At 54.2% G+C, this 17,547-nt stretch overlaps 1 protein-coding gene across 1 annotated transcript in view; it reads right to left on the bottom strand.

Annotated features, from left to right (window-relative positions):
- Podxl (podocalyxin like) overlaps window positions 1–16,816 on the bottom strand; it is a 48,938-nt gene extending 32,122 nt beyond the window's left edge. Inside the window, exons 1-2 of the mRNA XM_077796417.1 lie at window positions 16,669–16,816; window positions 14,676–15,293 (exon numbers count right to left, since the gene is read on the bottom strand). Coding sequence (XP_077652543.1) covers window positions 14,676–15,293; window positions 16,669–16,816 — 766 coding nt within the window. The remainder of the gene's footprint in view (window positions 1–14,675; window positions 15,294–16,668) is intronic.
- Between the last annotated feature and the right edge of the window lie 731 nt (window positions 16,817–17,547).

Below are 17,547 nucleotides of genomic sequence, written 5' to 3'. Positions count from 1 at the left end.
ACATGTCACTGGGAGGCATTCCACTGCTGATGGGCATCTGGGTGGCTTTTAACTTAGGGCCATTATGAAGAGGGCTGCCATAAGCCTTGCAGACTCTGACTTTGGGGAACATCTGTGTGTACTTCAAAGAGGTCAGTGCCAAGGCTGGGCAGGGCCCGGTGCTGTGGTCCTGCAGAGTGTGGGGTGAAATGGGGCGGGAGCCTGGTCCAGTGCACACTGCGCTCCAGCTCCAGGCGGCCTCACCCAGGGTCCCAGGCCATCCCTGCACGGGCAGCTCCATCTGCTCTGTGTGTCAGACCCAATTCCTGGAGGGCATCCGTCACTCTGGTGACAGGTACAGCAGAGCACTCTGGGGCCAGGGACTGCTCTCCAGCAGGCCACCCCTCCAGCTCAGCAGGCCTAGTTCCACAGACTGCAGAAAGGGGTGGGGCTCCTGGACCTCTGCATCCCTTCTAGAAAATAATCAGAGGCCCAGGACTGGCAATGCCTCCCCACCCTGTTCCCCTCAGACCCTGTGACAGAGTGATGTACGACAGGGGCCAAACCCCACCCTCAGTCCCACCCCTGAGCCCCTGAGCAGGAAGCTGCTGAAGACATTCCTTGCATTGCTCACTAGTGTAATTCTGAGGCTGGAGGAGGAGAGGCAAGAGGAGAGCTTGGAATTCTGTCAACTGTGCCATCAAAGGCTCGGGCCCTGCTGCTACCTGGGGCTGAGTTCACCCTGCCTCCTCTGGCTCCTTTCCCTGCCTCTGCTCCCATCCTGTGCCCATGCCTGTCATGGATGGTCCCAACAAAAGGTGGGGGCCGAGTCCCCAAGGCTTTGTCCAGGGGCTGCCGGAATGCCTGCCCAGGGAAGGGGCTGGGTCTTCCTGAGTTGGAAGGAGTGGACTAACCTCCTTAAAACAATACCCTTCCAGGGCCTCCTAATCCCTCCGCCTGCTGCAGACCATGTGAATCCTGATCTGTCTGGCCGGGCAGGGCGCCCAGGAGCAGCCGACCCACTGCCAGCAGGCGGGCAGGGGCAGGCTGGTGGCCAGCTGCCCCAGCTCCCCTCACCTGCCAAGACAGGCTGCCGGACAAAGGTCAGGACAACAGGACAGCACCTGGGGGAGGTGACAGAGTGCCCTTCGCCCTGTCTTCAGGTCAGTTTCACTGGCCACCTGTGTGTCTTGTTACACTTATGACCACTCTGGGAGCACAGGGCAGAGGTGTCAATGTGCTCTTGCTCACACACTGGAATTTCCTATGCATTTACCCATTAAATATCCACCTCCATCACTGGCACTCATGACTTGACAGAGGCTTCCCACCTTGGCCCAGACCCTGAGCCAAGTCCCTCCCTGTGAGGAGGTGTCTTGACTACATTCCTTGTGCAGACAGGAGACCTGGACTGGGGACACAGGTGACTAGACCAGGGGGGACCCCACAGCCCAGGTCAGGGAGGTGGACTACAATCCATCCCCTGGGAAATTCACAGGCTCCACTTCCACAGAACCTTCTCTCTTGTTCCCAGGGACCACTCTGGGTTTGGAGGTGACGATCCCACCGCCGTGGAGGAGGGGACTTCTAGGCTGTCTAGTGGGCCACTTCCTCCCTCCCCACCCTCCTCCCAGGGGTCGCCTGCTCCGCGACCTCGGGCACACACACACTTCCAGAGCCATGGCGCGCACACATTTGGCACTGGGCTCTTCCCTTTGCAGTAAGTTCAAAAACAACCTTGGTAAATATTTTTCTGAGGGAGCACACTGTCATTCCCACGCCACCTCCCGCCTCCCGCAGCCATGAAAGGAGGCAGATGTGTGGTTTTCTCAGCAGCCCCAGGAAACCTCTAGAGGCCAGCCTCCACTGTGGGCCTGAAGCAAACAAGGGCCGGGGACCAGAGGGAAATCCCCACACTCACGGCTGTTGGATAGTCGCCGTCCAAACCCAGAGTGGCCTCTAGGAAAGAGCTGTGTGAACTGGAGCCCGTGAGTTTCCCAGGGAATGGCCAGCTCCCACCTGGTGGAAGCCAAAGGTCACGGCCACCAAGTAGGGCTTTCCAAATTTCCAAACTCTGTGTGTTCTATCCTGGAGAGCAGTCTCTCCTTCCAGCAATAACACCTGTGTCTCCAGGCGTGGGGGCGCACGCCTGTAATCCCAGCCGCTCAGGAGGCTGAGGCAGGAGGATCGCGAGTTCAAAGCCAGCCTCAGCAACAGCAAGGCACTGAGCAACTCAGGGAGACCCTGTTTCTCAATAAAGGGCTGGGGATGTGCCTCAGTGGTTGAGTGCCCCCGAGTTCAATCCCCAATACTCCTTCCAACAAAATAACACCTGTGTCCTTACGCAGGATATCCACAGTGGGGTGGGGGGATGTTCCCCAGGCTAAATACCTGTGTGCTCAGGGTGGGCTGGGGACTCATCTAGCTCTACCGCTATCGCCCCATTGACTCGGCAAAGTAAGAAAAATAAAGCCCAAACTCCATCACCCCAGCTCCCCCTGTTCCCAGTAGGTGAAGAAACCATGGCTGCCCGCCCCCCAGGGTGCACAAAATCTGGCTTTCTTTGGTGACTCCAGTGGAGTCTGGGGCCTGCTCTCGGGGAACAGAGGTCTGATGGGGAGGAACAGATGGGGGCGGGGGTGTTGCTTAAAAAGAACAAACAAACCAAGTGAATGGATATAACCAAACAATTGAGGACCGGTTCCCCCAACTCCAGGAAAGTTAAAGGCAGGTTCCTTTTAAACAAAGCCACGTCTCACCCTGTTCGAGAGCCAGGGCCAGCCAAGGAAGCAGGCTTCCTATGGGCTCCACCTAGGAAGTGAATCAAGAGTCCCAGGCCAGCCCTGGGTGGAGCCAGGTGTCCAAGGAGCCGCACACTCATGCCCTAAAAGTGGTCCAGGAGGCTCATGACGTGTGTGACTTTCTCCAGACACTGGGAAGACCCCTCTGTAGCTTGGCGGTCAGGGAAGGGGCAGGCGCGCTTAGGTCACGTGAGACTATTTCTGAAAGCAGACCTGAGGCTCCTACTGGGTGCAGGAGGGAGGGTAGCACCTTCTTTCTCTGCTCCCTTTGGCCACTCCCAGGTCCAGAACATGCAGGGGAAACTAAAGTGGACGGGGCCTACACAGAACCCTGAGAGGTGACCCTGGGTACGGAGTAAGTCCCCACCATCTTCCCGCCCTGGAGTCCCATCTGAAAGGTGGCAACAGTACCTCAGCGAGACCCCCCTCAGCTGCAGCAGGCCAGCCCCACAGGACTTCGGAGACCATGGTCCAGGGAGCCTGCCTTTGTTTCTCTTAAGCCTGGTCCTTGTGGTACAGTGACAAGATGCTCAAAGATACCCGGGGAGAAGAGCTGATACCAATGCCTCAGGATGGGGGAGGAGGGGACAGAGTCAGGCACGGAGCTACAGAGAGCCCAGGGCCAAGCTGCGGTCGACTCCCAGTGCCCAGGATCCAGTGGCTGAATATACTCCCTCTTCCTTCAAGGCCACAGGCAAGGGTATGGCAGGACACACCTGAACTTGGGAGGCTGGAGTAGGATTCCAAGTTCAAGGCCAGCCTCAGCATCTTAGCCACATCTTGTTTCAAAATAAAAAATGCAGAGGACTAAGGATGCAGCTCAGTGGCAAGGTGTCCCTGGGTTTAGTCTCTAGTATAAGAAAGAAAGAAAAAATTTAAAAGGCTAGGGATGTAGACTGCTGAGTGCGGTACCAAGTGGGAGGGGGCAACTTTCCTCTCCATCCAGAACTAGGGGACCCTTGGCATCACTGATCCCACCCAGATAAGGGAGAGATGGCAATGGAGGGGCAGTGCTAGGTCATCCTTCCTTGGCCTCTATTCCACCCTCAATGTGGCTGTGCTAGCCGGTGGGGCACAATGCCCATGGACACCTGCCTTCAGCTCCTGCCTCTTCTCCTGGCCACTGGACACAGAGGGAGACGAAGAGGAGAGAGGCCCCAGAACACCATGGGGCAGGGACACATGCCCTCCCACATCATCCAGGACCTCACGGTATCCCTGGCTGTCCCCTCCAGCCACCTCTAAGAGCCTAGGTGTCCCTTCCCAGGTTACCTCAATCTGTGAACCCCGTCCACAGAGGAGGAAACTGAGGCCCGCAGAGAAGGCCTCTGACCCAGCATGTTCAAAGGGACCACCTCCTTCTGCAAACCTATTTTCTTTGTCTGCCTTCTCCGCAGTTCAAACCCCAGCTGGCATGGACCCTCCTGCGTTCCGTCCCCAGTACTGCCGCCAGTCCCCACACCCCACCTCACACCCTAAGCCAGAATAACGGGACCCCAGGAGCAATGATGGCTGGTGTGTGGACACCACTGCCTTCAAGCACCTGTGGAATTCACAGATGTACTTTTGTGGACAGGATCCGATTTCCAAGTTCTCCCAGGATCAAGGGAAAGACAAAAATCAGGTGCCCTCAGAATGAGAAGCTACTTCATGGAGGGCTCTAAGTTGGGCCACGGGGCAAGAGTGCAGGTGACAGTACAGGCCTGGGGAATGGGTGCAGGTGACAGTACAGGGCCACTGCATTTGCCCAGAGTCACTCAGCAGCGCTCCCCAGGGCTGGGATGCAGGGCTGTACCTGGCTGAGCAAGAGACCCCCCCTCACTCCTGTCCCACCTGGGGAGGGGTGCCCATGTGTTCACTGCAGCCAGACTGCGCATGCAAACTGGTGGCTCCCTGCAGCCACAGTGCGGCTCCCAGAACTAGGACAGCCTCGAGGCGGCGAGATGCGTGCGCTCCTTGGGTCTTTGCTCGGTCAGCCCTGCTGAGCAGGCTATGGAACGACTGCGGCAGGGCCAGGGCAGGGTGACGGCGTCCGCAGCAATCCACTGCTCCAGGCTCCTGGGGCAGCAGGCAGATGGCAGGATGATGGGATTCAGACTGAATTTAAAACAGAAGTTGTCAGGGTCAGGAACTCCAACAGCAGCAGGGGACAGAGGCACAACAGGAAAGAAGCAACCAGCGAACCACAGAGATCAAACGTCAAAAGCACATTCACTCAGAGCCACAATTTTTTAAATAATACCTCCAACTTCTGTCCGAGAAGAAACACCATCGGTAACAGCCATGAGGGGACCACAGGCCTTGAATGTCACTGGACTCTGGTACTTCTAGTGGCCACAACCTCCCATGGGGTTTCCTATACATTCCAAAAAGGCCCTCTGAGGTTTCATTTTCATTTCAACAGGGTCTCACTTGGCCACCCCACCCAGACACATCCTTGGTGTGAGTTTCCAGTGGATGCTTCTTCAGTGTGGTCAGTGACACTGGGCTGGCTGTGTTTTAGCCTGTTAGCCCTGGGCAAACTGGGGCAGTTGGTCTCTCTTCCCTCATGTGGGCATTTCCCCCCAAATGTCCTGGGGACACCAGGGCTTCACAATGGTGGTCCAGAGGACATTAATAGCCAGGCATGGTGGTGCACACCTGTCATCCCAGAGGCTCAGGAGGCTGAGGCAGGAGTTTGAAGCCAGCCTCAGAAATGTAGGGAGGCCCTGTCTCAAAATAAACCATAAAAAGAACTGGAGAAGCCGAATATGGTGGCACATGCTTGTAATCCCAGTGCCTAATCCCAGTGCCTTGGGAGGCTGAGGCAGGAGGATCACAAGTTCAAAGCCAGTCTCAGCAAAAGTGAGGCACTAAGCAACTCAGTGAGACCCTGTTTCTAAATAAAATACAAAATAGAGCTGGGATGTGGATGTGGCTCAGTGGTTGAGTGCCTCAGTCAATCCCCAGAACCCATCCCCCACAAAAAAAAAAGAGAGAAAATAGGGCTGGGGATGTGGCTCAGTGGTTAAGTGACCCTGAGTTCAATCCCCGGTACCCAAAACAAGGAGGGGATGTGGCTCAGTGCTAGAGCACCCCTGGGTTTAACCCCTGGTACCAAAAGAACAAAACAAACAAAAACCAGGATGTTAATCTACCATCTGGAGAAACAAGTGAATTGGAGAACATTTTAATACTGGCTCTCTGCAAACCAGCACCACTGTTGGGCCTCAAGCCCCAGGTTAAAGGTAGCAACAGCCCTACTCAGGGGCATCTCGGGGCATAGAAGACCACAATGTGCACTGGCCTTCCAAGAAGGGGAAGAGCACAGGGCATTTCCAAACTCTTGGATCTGTTTCCTTTTATTTGGATAACAATTCTTTACTCATGTATCAATCATTCATGGAGAGCCTATTAAAATCCTGAGGAGTACTACTGTTCTTCTTGGACAGCTGGGTATGCAACTTGCTTTACAGAGCATAAAAATAAAGCCAGAAACCCATATGGGGGCTGGGGTTGTGGCTCAGTGGCAGAGCGCTTGCCTAGCATGTGTGAGGCCCTGGGTTTGATTCTCAGCACCACATATAAATAAATAAAGGTCCATTGACAACTAAAAAAAAAAAATTAAAAAAAAAGCCCATATGGGTTGGGTGCAGTAGCACACACCTGTAATCCCAGTGACTTGGGAGGCTAAGGCAGCAAGTTCAGGGCCAGTTTCAGCTACTTTGCAAGACCCTGTGTCAAAATAAAATATAAAAAGAAGCAAGGATGCAGCTCAATGGTAAAGTGCCCCTGGGTTCAATCTCCAGCATCAAAAACAAAAAGACCCCAAAAGCACAAAATCTCACTATTTGGGTAAACCAAGGCACAGAGCAAGGTCCCCCCCAGGTTTGTGCAGATCTGTGAATACTTCCCACCTTCCCTTCCTAGCTCCCTCCCACTTCTCTGTAAGTAACTACTCCTTTCCCTGGTCCACATTAGATTGCAGTTTCAGGTACCTCCTCCCTGAAGAGGAAACCGTGGAGCTGGCTGCAGAAGAACCACTGTCCCCCTTCACTGTTCCGCTGACTGACTCCTTGACATCACTGGGATCTGGTGCCTTAGTCCAGGTGGAGTCAGTCGGAGCCAGGAAGGAAGCTGCTTCGAAGAAGGGAGAGGGAGATACCCGGACCTTTGAGCAGGTCAAGGTGTGCAGCAGGCCTGGCCAGAGGAGCTCAGAGGCATTATGGGAGCACTGGTCCAGCAGGGGGAGGGCCACGGAATGTGAGACAACAGTGAACCATGTGATGGCACAACCTCAGGACTGTAGGAAAGGGGCGCAGGCTGGGAAAGCCTCGTGACTCAATGCCCAAGGCGGAGAGCAGCGCCCCCTAGAGCTGGGTGAGATGCACTGGTGTGGGGACTGGGAGAGGTGGGAGCACAGCCTGGCTGCCCTCATCAGGGACTGAGGTCTGCAATTACAGGTCCCCCAAGTGACCGGCCATGGAGCAGTAACCAAATGGTAAAGGACCTCAAAGGAGAAAGGGGATACTCACAGGGGATACTCCACCATATCTTAGCACCTCGCTTTTGCTGAGGCTGGCTTTGAACTCACGATCCTCCTCAGCCTCCTCAGCCTCCAGAGCTGCTGGGATTACAGGAATGGGCAACTGTGCCTGGCTCTTCTCTTCTTTTTGACAGTAGCACTTTTTTCTCAAAGGTACTCTTCTTGGAGACGCACGATTCAGAACAGGGAAGGGTAGGGCTGCACCCAGTGGGTGGACATGAACCCTGCCCCTGAACTGTCCTACTCTTCCACTACCCCCAAGAGTGTACCCCAAGGTCTCAGTGGCACCTCCACAATACACCTTCACCAGGAGGTAAAGTCACCTGCTCCCAGCTGCTCTCACAAAGGGTGCAGAGACCCAACTCCTCAGAAGGTGTCTCCCTGGGCCCTGACCTGGCCCACATGGGGATAAGAGGAGAATATGGGACTCAGGGACACTTCTTCCCTACCCAGAGACCCCCGGGGAAACCTAAGTTGTCCAGTGCCTGCCCTGGGCAAGGCCTGGCTCATGGGGAGTCCCCAGGGCCCTGACTAGAGCTCAGGGCTGAGGGACCGAGTGGGAGAATTCAGGTTCTGCCTCCTCAGTGCCACGAGGCCAGAGCCTGAATACTGGGCAAAGCTGGGCAGAGCTCAGCCAAAGCGGGCCTCAGCCTCAGCCCACGGAGGAGGCTGCTCACTGTTACCCTCCTGCAGGGGTGGAGTTGACCTGGCTACCACGGGAGGACTGAGGGCAGCCAGAAGCCCAAAGTGTTCAGGGACCAGCTCTGTGGTAGCGTTTGCCAATCATCCACTCCAATATCCACTGTCTGATGTTCCTTTCTAACTGAGCCATTGATTTTTGGTGAGGTATCTAGGTACCTGAAATAAAAAATTACTCTAAGGAAAGTTCTCTTTCCTGCTTCCCTTGCAGCTAGATGTGGACATGTAACTAATTTCTGTTCAACAAAACCTAACTTGTGTGTGGTTTTTAGGAGAAACCCTCCAAGAAGGAGCTGCAGCCTTCTTGTTCCTCCCTTTTTCCTGAGGGATAGGACCCCAGAAGCCATTCTGGGCCATGAGGCTTTATGTTAATCATGCAGAAGCACCATATCAGCCCTCTGAACTCCCATTACATGAGAAATGTAACTTCTGTCTTGTTTAATCCACTGCTTATTTTTTTTAACTATTTTTTATTTTTAGGTGGACATAATATCTTTATTTTTATGTGGTGCTGAGGATTGAACCCAGTGCCTCATGCATGCTAGGCAAGCACTCTACCACTGAGTCACAACCCCAGCCCCCCTTCCTGCTGGTTTTTAATTACTATAAGCAGACAAATCAAGTCCTAGTAAACAGCAGCCCTAATGCTCTACTGAGGGATCCTGAGCCTAAGCCTGCTGCGCAATCCATAGCCCTCCTTCTGCCAGGAGTCTCCTGCATGGTCTCATGCCCACCACCCATTCCTCTTGAGACCCAGGGGCAGCCCTGCTTGCCACCTCCTCTCTTCATCTAGAGTCAGGTCAAGAAAAGAAGTTCCTGCCCCCATGGAACCTACAGTCTAATGGCGGGCAGGGGGCAGGTAGGGGAAACAGAAAGAAATGCACAGACATCAGGTAAAAGTAGCTAGGGAGAAAATAAAGCAGAGTACAGACACAGGGTGATGGAGGGAAGAGTTTTACGAAAGCAGCCCTGGAAGGCTTTTCTGAGAAAGTGGCCTTCAAGCAGAGGTAGAAAAGTGGAAGCCCTGTGGCCACCTGGGAGAACAGCTGGTGGTACGGGGGATGCAAGCCCAGGTCTGTGCTCAGCTTCCCCCTCTGGACTGGGCGGTGAGAGATACGTATCCAATGGCAACCTGGTGCCAGCCCAGGCGAGTGCACAGGGGCTCCTCCATCATCCTGCCGAGTGGGCTGGCATGGGAATCAGGCTGGATGGAGACTGTGGGACCTGGTGTCTCAGACCAAGCTCTTGTGCATTTCAGCCAGGTGGCTGTGACCTCACGCAGAGCCAATCACAAGTGCCCCCTCATTAGGCCTGGCCTTGCCACCGCTGTCCCATCTGTCCCAACCAAGGTCAGGCAGCTGGAAGGTTAGAGATCAGACGTGTTGGCCCAGGTCTCCAGGGACCTGGCTCTGGGAGGGCCCCCTGCACCCCAAACCAGGCCTGAATGCAAGCCACACTCAGCCACTCCTCAGAATTCTCCTCCCCTGGGCTGAGGCACGCAGCCTTCCGGCCATGACAATTGGCGGACGGGGTGCCACCCCATGCCCTGGCCCTAGGGAAGTGCGAGGTGGCTGACCTGAGGGGAATAAGGCTACAAAGGAAGAGAGGGTGGTGGTAGTATGTGTCAGGGAGAGGGGTGGGAACACAGGGAGGAGACAAAGGACTGGCAGCCCAGAGGCCCACTCCAGCTGCGGGGGTCTGTCTGGCCACTGCTATGGTGGTACAGGGTGGGGTCAAGGCTGAGACCACCTAAGAGCTGGGGATGTGGAACGCGAGAGCAGGGGCTGCTCCTGAACTTGCAGGTGGCTCTGTATTTGTGTGCTGATTATCCCCTAGCAGTTCCTGACCACCTCCTTACTGCAGGCACTGTGGATACTGCAGGCTTACAGGCCTCAATGGGAGAGAGAGACTCAGTCCCAAGGCACAGCAGCCAGGAGCTCTTGGGGAGCTTAGCTCTAACCCGGTGGCCCCAAGCCTCGGTTTACCGTGATGGTGGAGGGGTGGGGAAAGATTTGAACAATCTAGAAATTTCCTCATTACTGTGATTCCCCCAGGAGAGGACTGGCCCTGAGACAGGCTCCGTGTCTAGTTAGACAGCTGCCCACACCGGTGCACACACATCTGGGAGCCACCAGGAACTCTGGGCAAGTGACCCACTCTGCTGGCCTGTTCTACCTCAACTGGAAAAGGAGCAGGTGACAGCAGATGACTTCCAGAAGGCTCCGCAGCTCTAGAGCTCTGTGCCCTATGGCTGTCGGGCCCATTTAGAAATGGTCCGGAAATCACCCTTTGCCAACTGGCTTCCATTCGGAACAGCCAGCAGGCTGCTGCGGGGAGGAATCTATGGGAAATCCTACTGCAAATATGAAGAGGCTCCTAGAAACAGATCTGTGATGTAGATTTCCCCGACCACTTTTCTTACAGAGAATACCTTTGTCTTCGGCGGCCTCCGAGTGTCAGCATCCCAGATCTGCTACTTCTTCTGATCTTCTAACAGTCCAACAAGGGTATGGGACACATGATAAAAGAGAGATCTGTCCAAATCCATGGTGTTCCAAGGAACAGGACGTGACAGGAAGCCCCACCAGCCGCGCTCCTTGCCTTGCCTCACACCCCGTGGGCACAAATAGGAAACGACTGGAGCTGAGGAAAGAGCTTTTGGCCCCAGCTCTGCACAGTCCCCAGGGGGCTCGGGCTCAGGCTGGCGGGTGAGGGGCAGGGACGGCCTCTTTGTCCACTTCTATGGGAGCCACTTCCACTCCAACTAGAGCACAACCTGGCATTCCCCAGACCTGAAGAGGGCCCCGAGGCCGGAACAGCCACTTTCCTGAGGGGTAAAGGGCATTGGCCTCCCCTTCCCAAGAAGGGCCCGAGCTGTAGACAGGGCTCCTCAGACCTCCCACTTGGAGTCTGGGGTTCTGAGCCAAGCACTGAACTGTCCTTCCTGCAGCCACCCTGTCATGGTAGCCCCAGTTCCAAGCCCACAAGCCCTGGTGCCCAGCAGCTGCTCCTGCCAACTCTGGCTCCTACAGAAGGAGCCCACCTGCCAGGTTCCACCGCCCGCCCAGGACTCAAGCTGGCTGGGGCGCCCCTTGCAAGAGCTGAAGCCAGGGGCTGGGGGCAGTCCAACAATCCAACACTAAAAACTCCCAAGTCGGTGGAGCTGACCCCACCCTTGAGGGACTCGCCACACGCAGGACCATGGAACACCACGGAACACCGTGCAGTTCCATCTAGGACACCCCCAGCCCTCCGCCCTCCCGCCCAGGCTAACTCTAACCCCAGAGGGCCCCTTCCTCCTTCCCCTCTCAGCTTCCTGAGGGCAGAGGCATCAGAATCAGTGGCTTCAAAGTGGATTCCTCAGAGAAAGGCAGGCGCGGGAGCAGCCTGCAGGGTTCTCCCCACACCTGTGGATGGCCTGATCTAGGCCCAGGGTGACCCCTAGGGACCCTTCCTGGGATGCGTAGCTGCTGGCCTTACCCTTTAGATCTAGCCACACTGCCACCTGGTGTCTTTCTGACGCTCTCCCCTCCGGCCTGGCCTGGCCTGGCCTGGCCTGGCCTGACCCCTCTCCCACTCAGTGCACCTCCCCCCACCTCATCCCATGGAACCTTCTCTCCAGCTCTGACAGTTCAATTCTCCCCAAAGCCCTCCTGAAGTTCACTGAGGCCACCTGAAGATTTCCCATCATGTTCCCTCCTAACCTGCATCTCCCCCACATCCTACAATTAATTTCCCCTCCGTCAGCCTGGGAGGATGTCTCCCAGCTCAGGTTAGCGCTGCTTACATCAAAATCCCTATATGAAAACTTTCCCTCCTCACTGGGCATGGTGGCCTGTAATCCCAGGAGGCTGAGGAAGGAGGATTGCCAAGTTCAAAGTCAACCTCAGCAACTTATGGAGGCCCTAAGCAATTCAGCTGTGAAAGAAAGAGAAAGAAAGAAAGAAAGAAAGAAAGAAAGAAAGAAAGAAAGAAAGAAAGAAAGAGAAAGAAAGAAAGAGAAAGAAAGAAAGAAAGAAAGAAAGAAAGAAAGAAAGAAAGAAAGAAAGAAAGAAAGAAACTGTTTAAAAAGGCTGAGGATGTGTCTCAGTGGCTACGTACCCCCAGGCTCTTGCCTAGCATGTGTGAGGCACTGGGTTCGATCCTCAGCACCACATTAAAAAAAAAAAAAAAAAAAAAAAAGTTAAAAAAAAACTAAACAAAACAAAGAAAAAGAAAACCTTCCCTTCTTCCCCAGGGATCCCGACAGGCAATCTTACCCCTCTTTCCCAGGGGTCTCCCTCTCCCCTACTGGGCTTCTGTTTCTCTCACTATGTACAGACTACACCCACAATCAGCAGAATCCTGATGCTTGAGGTGCCTCAAACTGATCAGCACTCAATAATCAGACTTTATTAATCATCACTACTTTTGCTGCCCAGGAGCTGAGCACAGAGCCAAATCTGTCCAGTTTGTCACCGACAGGGCCAATGTGAGGCAGGTCTGCAGTCACTTTACAGGAGGAAACTGAGACTCAAAGAGGTTCACTATCCACAACCACATAGGTCATCTGACCCTAAGTCTGACCCCTTTCTTGTGCCCAGAATTTACCCATCAAATGCCTATCAGAGTGTGGGTGTTTCATCAGGCTGTTCTTTCAGCAGCTTGGAGAACACGGAAGCCCAGAAACCTTATAATGGGGAAACGAGATCCCTTCCATTTTTATTCTATCTCACATATAAGAAAACTCAGGTTTGGAGGTATGACTTGCAACGTCAAGAGGATATCAAAGCAAAAGGCCCAGGGCTTAATGCTGTTTACCTTGGAGACCCCATGATCCACCTGTATGGGAAGGTAAGCTTGAGAGACAAGCTTAGTTAGGAGACTCACTACTGTAAACCAGTTGTCTTGCATCAAATCACAGAATTCCAGGGCTCATGCCAGTCCACTGAAAACAGCCTGATGGAGCCTCCCCAGCTCCCTCGTGTGCAAATTGGCAGCAGCAGCCCCCCTGCCACTGTGCACTGCTCAAGCACCTCACACTGTAATAATGGCATTGGGGGGACTGAGCACCCAGGGCTGGGAAAAGCCAGGCACACTGAAAATAAACACGGCAGTGTTTGTGGTGGGGTGTGGGGGTTATGGGCATTTTTGTGTGTACATATCAAGCTCCCACCATGGCTCATCTCTATCCTGGGCTTGGGGAGGGTTTGTGGCAGTATAATCTGAAGCATCTCCCTCTTCAAGAAAGAACAGTGGGGGTCTTAGCTCAGAAGCACCATGAACTAAGCCATCCGGCTTTAAGGTAGTGCTAAAAGCCTCCCTCCTCCGACAGGGTTGCAAGGGACTACCTCAAGAACAGGGCTAAGGGGAACCAACACCCTCCAGCAACTCCTCAACCCTGAGGGTTGTGCAAATCTGCAGAGACAGCCATCCTAAAAATTCCTCACAATGTGCCCCCTCCTGCAGGGGCATATACCCTATCCGATTGGGGGTGGCCTTCCATTTCAGACCAGGCTAGAGTCCAGAGCCATCCAACCACTGGAAACCTGCATGACGTGAATGCCAGCCCTCCCGCACCTCCAAGGTTTGCTGAGATGCTGAGGAAACATTGTACTGCCATCTCATTGTCCCTCCACAGAATCTAGTCCCAAACGCAAGCACCTGCAGCAAGCAGCAGAGTCCCTTCCCTGTATGGACTGTCACCAAAGTCATCCTGTCTGCTTTCCACTCTTTCTCCCTGCAAACAAGTGCTAAGTTGACAATAATATGAACCCTGCCTTTCTCTTGGACTGAGTCTGTGGCCATTTGCAGGGGCTTTGGGACACCTGCTATGGTTGGGTTTGCAGCCATTGTTGTCTCTCCAAGAGAAAGTAACACTTTGCTTTTAGAAGTAACACAGTGAGGGTGTCCCTGAGATACAATTCTCTCTTTCATATAAGCCTGTACAATCTCTAAGGTGTATGTAAGAGCAGCTCAATCCTCTTTCAGGAGAGAAGTTCCTGTTTTCACAAAGGGGCTAGAGGGAGTCCCACCACTCTGGCTATGCACTGAGAAGGGATCTGTTCCTTTGGCAACAGGGCGGCAAGGTCCCCATTCAGACCAGTGATTCTGGGACTGTGGAAGGTCCACTTACTCTCCTCTACCAGCTCCAACAAGGGCTCAGGTGGGTCGAGCCTGCACACCCGAAGAAATCCGTGAGCCAGAAAGCCACCGCCCGCGTGGGCCCATACTGGAAGCTTATCACCTGCTTTAGGGACTTCCTCGTGAATCCTTAGCAAGCCGCTTTGCCTAGAATCAACGACTGCCAATTCTGTCCCTTACCCGCTCCAATACAAGAAGGAAGCGTAATCCGACCCTGAGGGTCCCGTGGTAGCGTGGAGCCTCGCTATGCCCAAAGTTTCCCTTCTCTTCCCCGTAAACCCATTCAGCTTCTGGGCGCCCGTTTTGCCACTGCACGCTCCAACGCCCGCTCCAGGAAAGGCTGAGCTAATCCACGCTCAAGGCATCTGAGGCGTTCTGGGTTTGGAGGGGGCGTGGATGTTGCAAGGTCAGGCTCTGCGTGTGGCCCGGGCGCACAGTGGCTGCTCGGGGTCGGACCACGCGGCGCAGCGGGTTTCCCTGTAGCCCTGCCGGGCCGGGGGAGTAGGAGCCCTGCACGGGTCTCAGCGGAGCCTGGGCTGGCTACTCACTGTCATCCTGGGAGAGCGACGCCGGCGGCAGATGAAGCAGCAGAAGCAGCGCGGAAAGCGCCAGCGCGGAGCGCATCGTGCCCTCGCCTCCGGGCCCGAAGCAGGTGGCTGCGGGGTTGGCGCAGGGTCTGTGCGTCTGGAACGTGGGCGCCGCTCTGGGAGGCCTGGCGATGGCTCCCAAGGCCTGGCGGTGGCCCCGCACTCTGGAGTCGGGCTCCGGCGGCCCCTCCTCCCTGCCGCAGAGCCGGGTTGGGGCGCAGAGCCAGCGGTAGAGGAGCAGCGGCGGCTGCGTCCGGGCGGTGTCTGAGCGTTTGCTGCTCCGCCGGCGGCTGCGGCGACTCCCGCCCCGTCCCGTCCGCGCCGGCCTCTGCCCCCTCCCCCAGGAGCGCGCCAGCAAGCCGCAGCGGGGCCGGGCGGGGCGGTGGCTGGGCGGGCGCTGGGCCGCGAACAATGAGCAGAGGAGGAAACTCCGCCCTGGAGCGCAGCGGGAGGGGGAGCGCGGGCGGGCGGCCCTAGCCAGAGGGTGCGTGTGTGTGCGTGTGCGCGAGCGCGTGGGGTGGGGGCTGCGGTACTGGCGGGGAGTTCCCGCTGGGCAGCCTGCCCCGACGCTGGGATATCCTGAGCAGTTTTTGGAGGGACCTAATGGGATCTCCCACACCTCCCGGACCCCAGGAAGTCTTAAGCGAGGCAGACCCCCAGCCTTCAGTGTTAGCTAGTGGCCTCGCGTGCTGTGGCACATGCTGCAGCTACGCCCAGGAAGCGCGTCTTCCACTCGGCAGGTGGAATTCACCTGCAGGCGGGCCCGATCCCGCACGACTTCTGAGCAGATGTGTGGTGCAGGATGCGCACCCGGCAATCTGGATCAATTTATTGCTTAATCTCTCCAAGCCTGTGTTCCTCCCTGTGAAATGGGTGATGGTTTTTTAAAAGGCAAAATTTTTAGGGACTAATATATGCCAATCTGTGTTCTAAGTGCTTATATTCGTTAATTCACTTATTCTCACAACAGCCCTATTTTAAGCTTTAATTTTAAGACAGGGAAATTGAGTCAAAAAGAAGCTAAGAAATTTGTTCCGGATCACATAACTGGTAAAGTGGCAGACTGCCTCTGAGAGTAGTTTGGGGAAATGCTTTGTACGGTACCTGTCATGTAATAATTACTCAATAAGACTTAAGTTATTCTTGCTGTATTAAAAAAAAAAGCAGTAATAGGGGCTGGGGTTGTGGCTCAGTGGCAGAGCGTTTGCCTCACAAATGTGAGGCACTGGGTTGGATCCTTAGCACCACATAAAAATAAATAAACAAAATAAAGATATTGTGCCCATGAATAACTAAAAAAAAATTCGGAAAAAAATTTAAAAAGCAGTAATAGAGACTTAGGACTTTGGTGTCAAACCAAACTTGGGCTCAACCCTAGGTGTGCCAACTTATTCTCTTCATCCAAAAACTAGGGATGATAACACCTACCTCCAAGAGATTTAAATATGATAATGCAGGAAAAGCGCTTAGCCCAGGGCCAGGAATACGGAAACCCTCAAAGCTACAAGCAGCTCGTGTTCACCGTGAGGATGAGAGAAATTGGCGAACTCGGGGATGGGGAGTGGGAGTTGGAGAATTCTATAAAGGCGAGTTTACCCAGCGAAAGAACAAAGAAGCCACCCGCTTCCCCACCGTCACCCTACCCCCCCGACACACACACACAGCTGCATTTAAAAAACAAAAATACTGCTTTGGGGGATGCAAACCCAGTAACCTGGTGCAAAGTAGGCACTACAGTGTCGCCCGGATGAAGAGCTGCAGGGGGAGGGAGGATTAACACTGGAATCGGGGAAGGCGTAAATTTGTCTCACGTGACTCCTGGGTTGCTAATCCCGAGTCTCTCTGCCAGATGGAGCCTAATGGGGGGATTCCCCCCCCCCCCCGCCCATCCCAGACCCAGCCGCGTCCCACGGACTCTGGACTCTGTAAGCTACTCAATTCGATGGCGCGCAACCGCTGCCCGCAGGGCCCCCCGAATCCATGGATCTTCTAAGGAAGCGCGGGAGCCCCGGCTGGGGTTCGGCGGCACTGGGCCTCAAGCTTGAGAAGGGCTGACCGGCTGTTTTCATCAGGAAGTTTCTGCAGGATCGTTCTGGCCCCATTTTCCATGCCACATATGGGAAACTTGGGAAAGACAAAGGGTGTTCCCTCTGAATACCCTAGGGTGTGTGTGTGTGTGTGTGTGTGTGTGTGTGTGTGTTATCTGATGTTTTTTTAGTGTTGTTCCTCTGACATTCGTGCCAACAAAAGACTCGCTTCTCATCTGAAACCAAACAATACTTTTTTAATACTAAGATTTAATTTTTTTTAAAAAAAATCATATACTCTCTAACTTAAGCAATGTTTTTACACTGGTGAATCAACTCTAAAAACTCAGAAACGATCACATTAACTTTGCAAAACTTGGAACATTTAAAATCCACACACTGTTTAGGGTTGGTCTCATGACCAGATGAGCAGATATCTGGACTCAGTAAATGAGCTACTTACTCTCCTTATCTGAAGACAACTTTGTCAGAATTGTGCTGGACTGTCCCTGGGATCATAAAGGCCTCCCAGCTTCTGTACAACAAAGCTTCAGGAAAGAGGCAGTCTGGCTTTAGAGTTCACCTGTGGTCGGTGAGCAGAGCTGTCCCCAGGTAACTGGCTTGTGCCACTGGCCCCATTTAACAGTGTGCTCCAACTAATGAGCTTGCTGGCCCAGAACAAGAATTTGTAGTTGAAATAAAAAGCCCTTTATAGATGCTATTCCACAATCTTTCTGGGATTTGTTGCATTTCGGTTATTTGTATACATGTGTTAACTCCCCGAGTAGACTTAATACTTCTTACAT

The sequence above is a fragment of the Urocitellus parryii genome, chromosome 3 (genome assembly GCF_045843805.1).
Source record: "Urocitellus parryii isolate mUroPar1 chromosome 3, mUroPar1.hap1, whole genome shotgun sequence".
NCBI lineage: Eukaryota > Metazoa > Chordata > Mammalia > Rodentia > Sciuridae > Urocitellus > Urocitellus parryii.
Note: the sequence above shows the minus strand (reverse complement) of the source record. Positions and strands in the feature narration are given on the sequence as shown.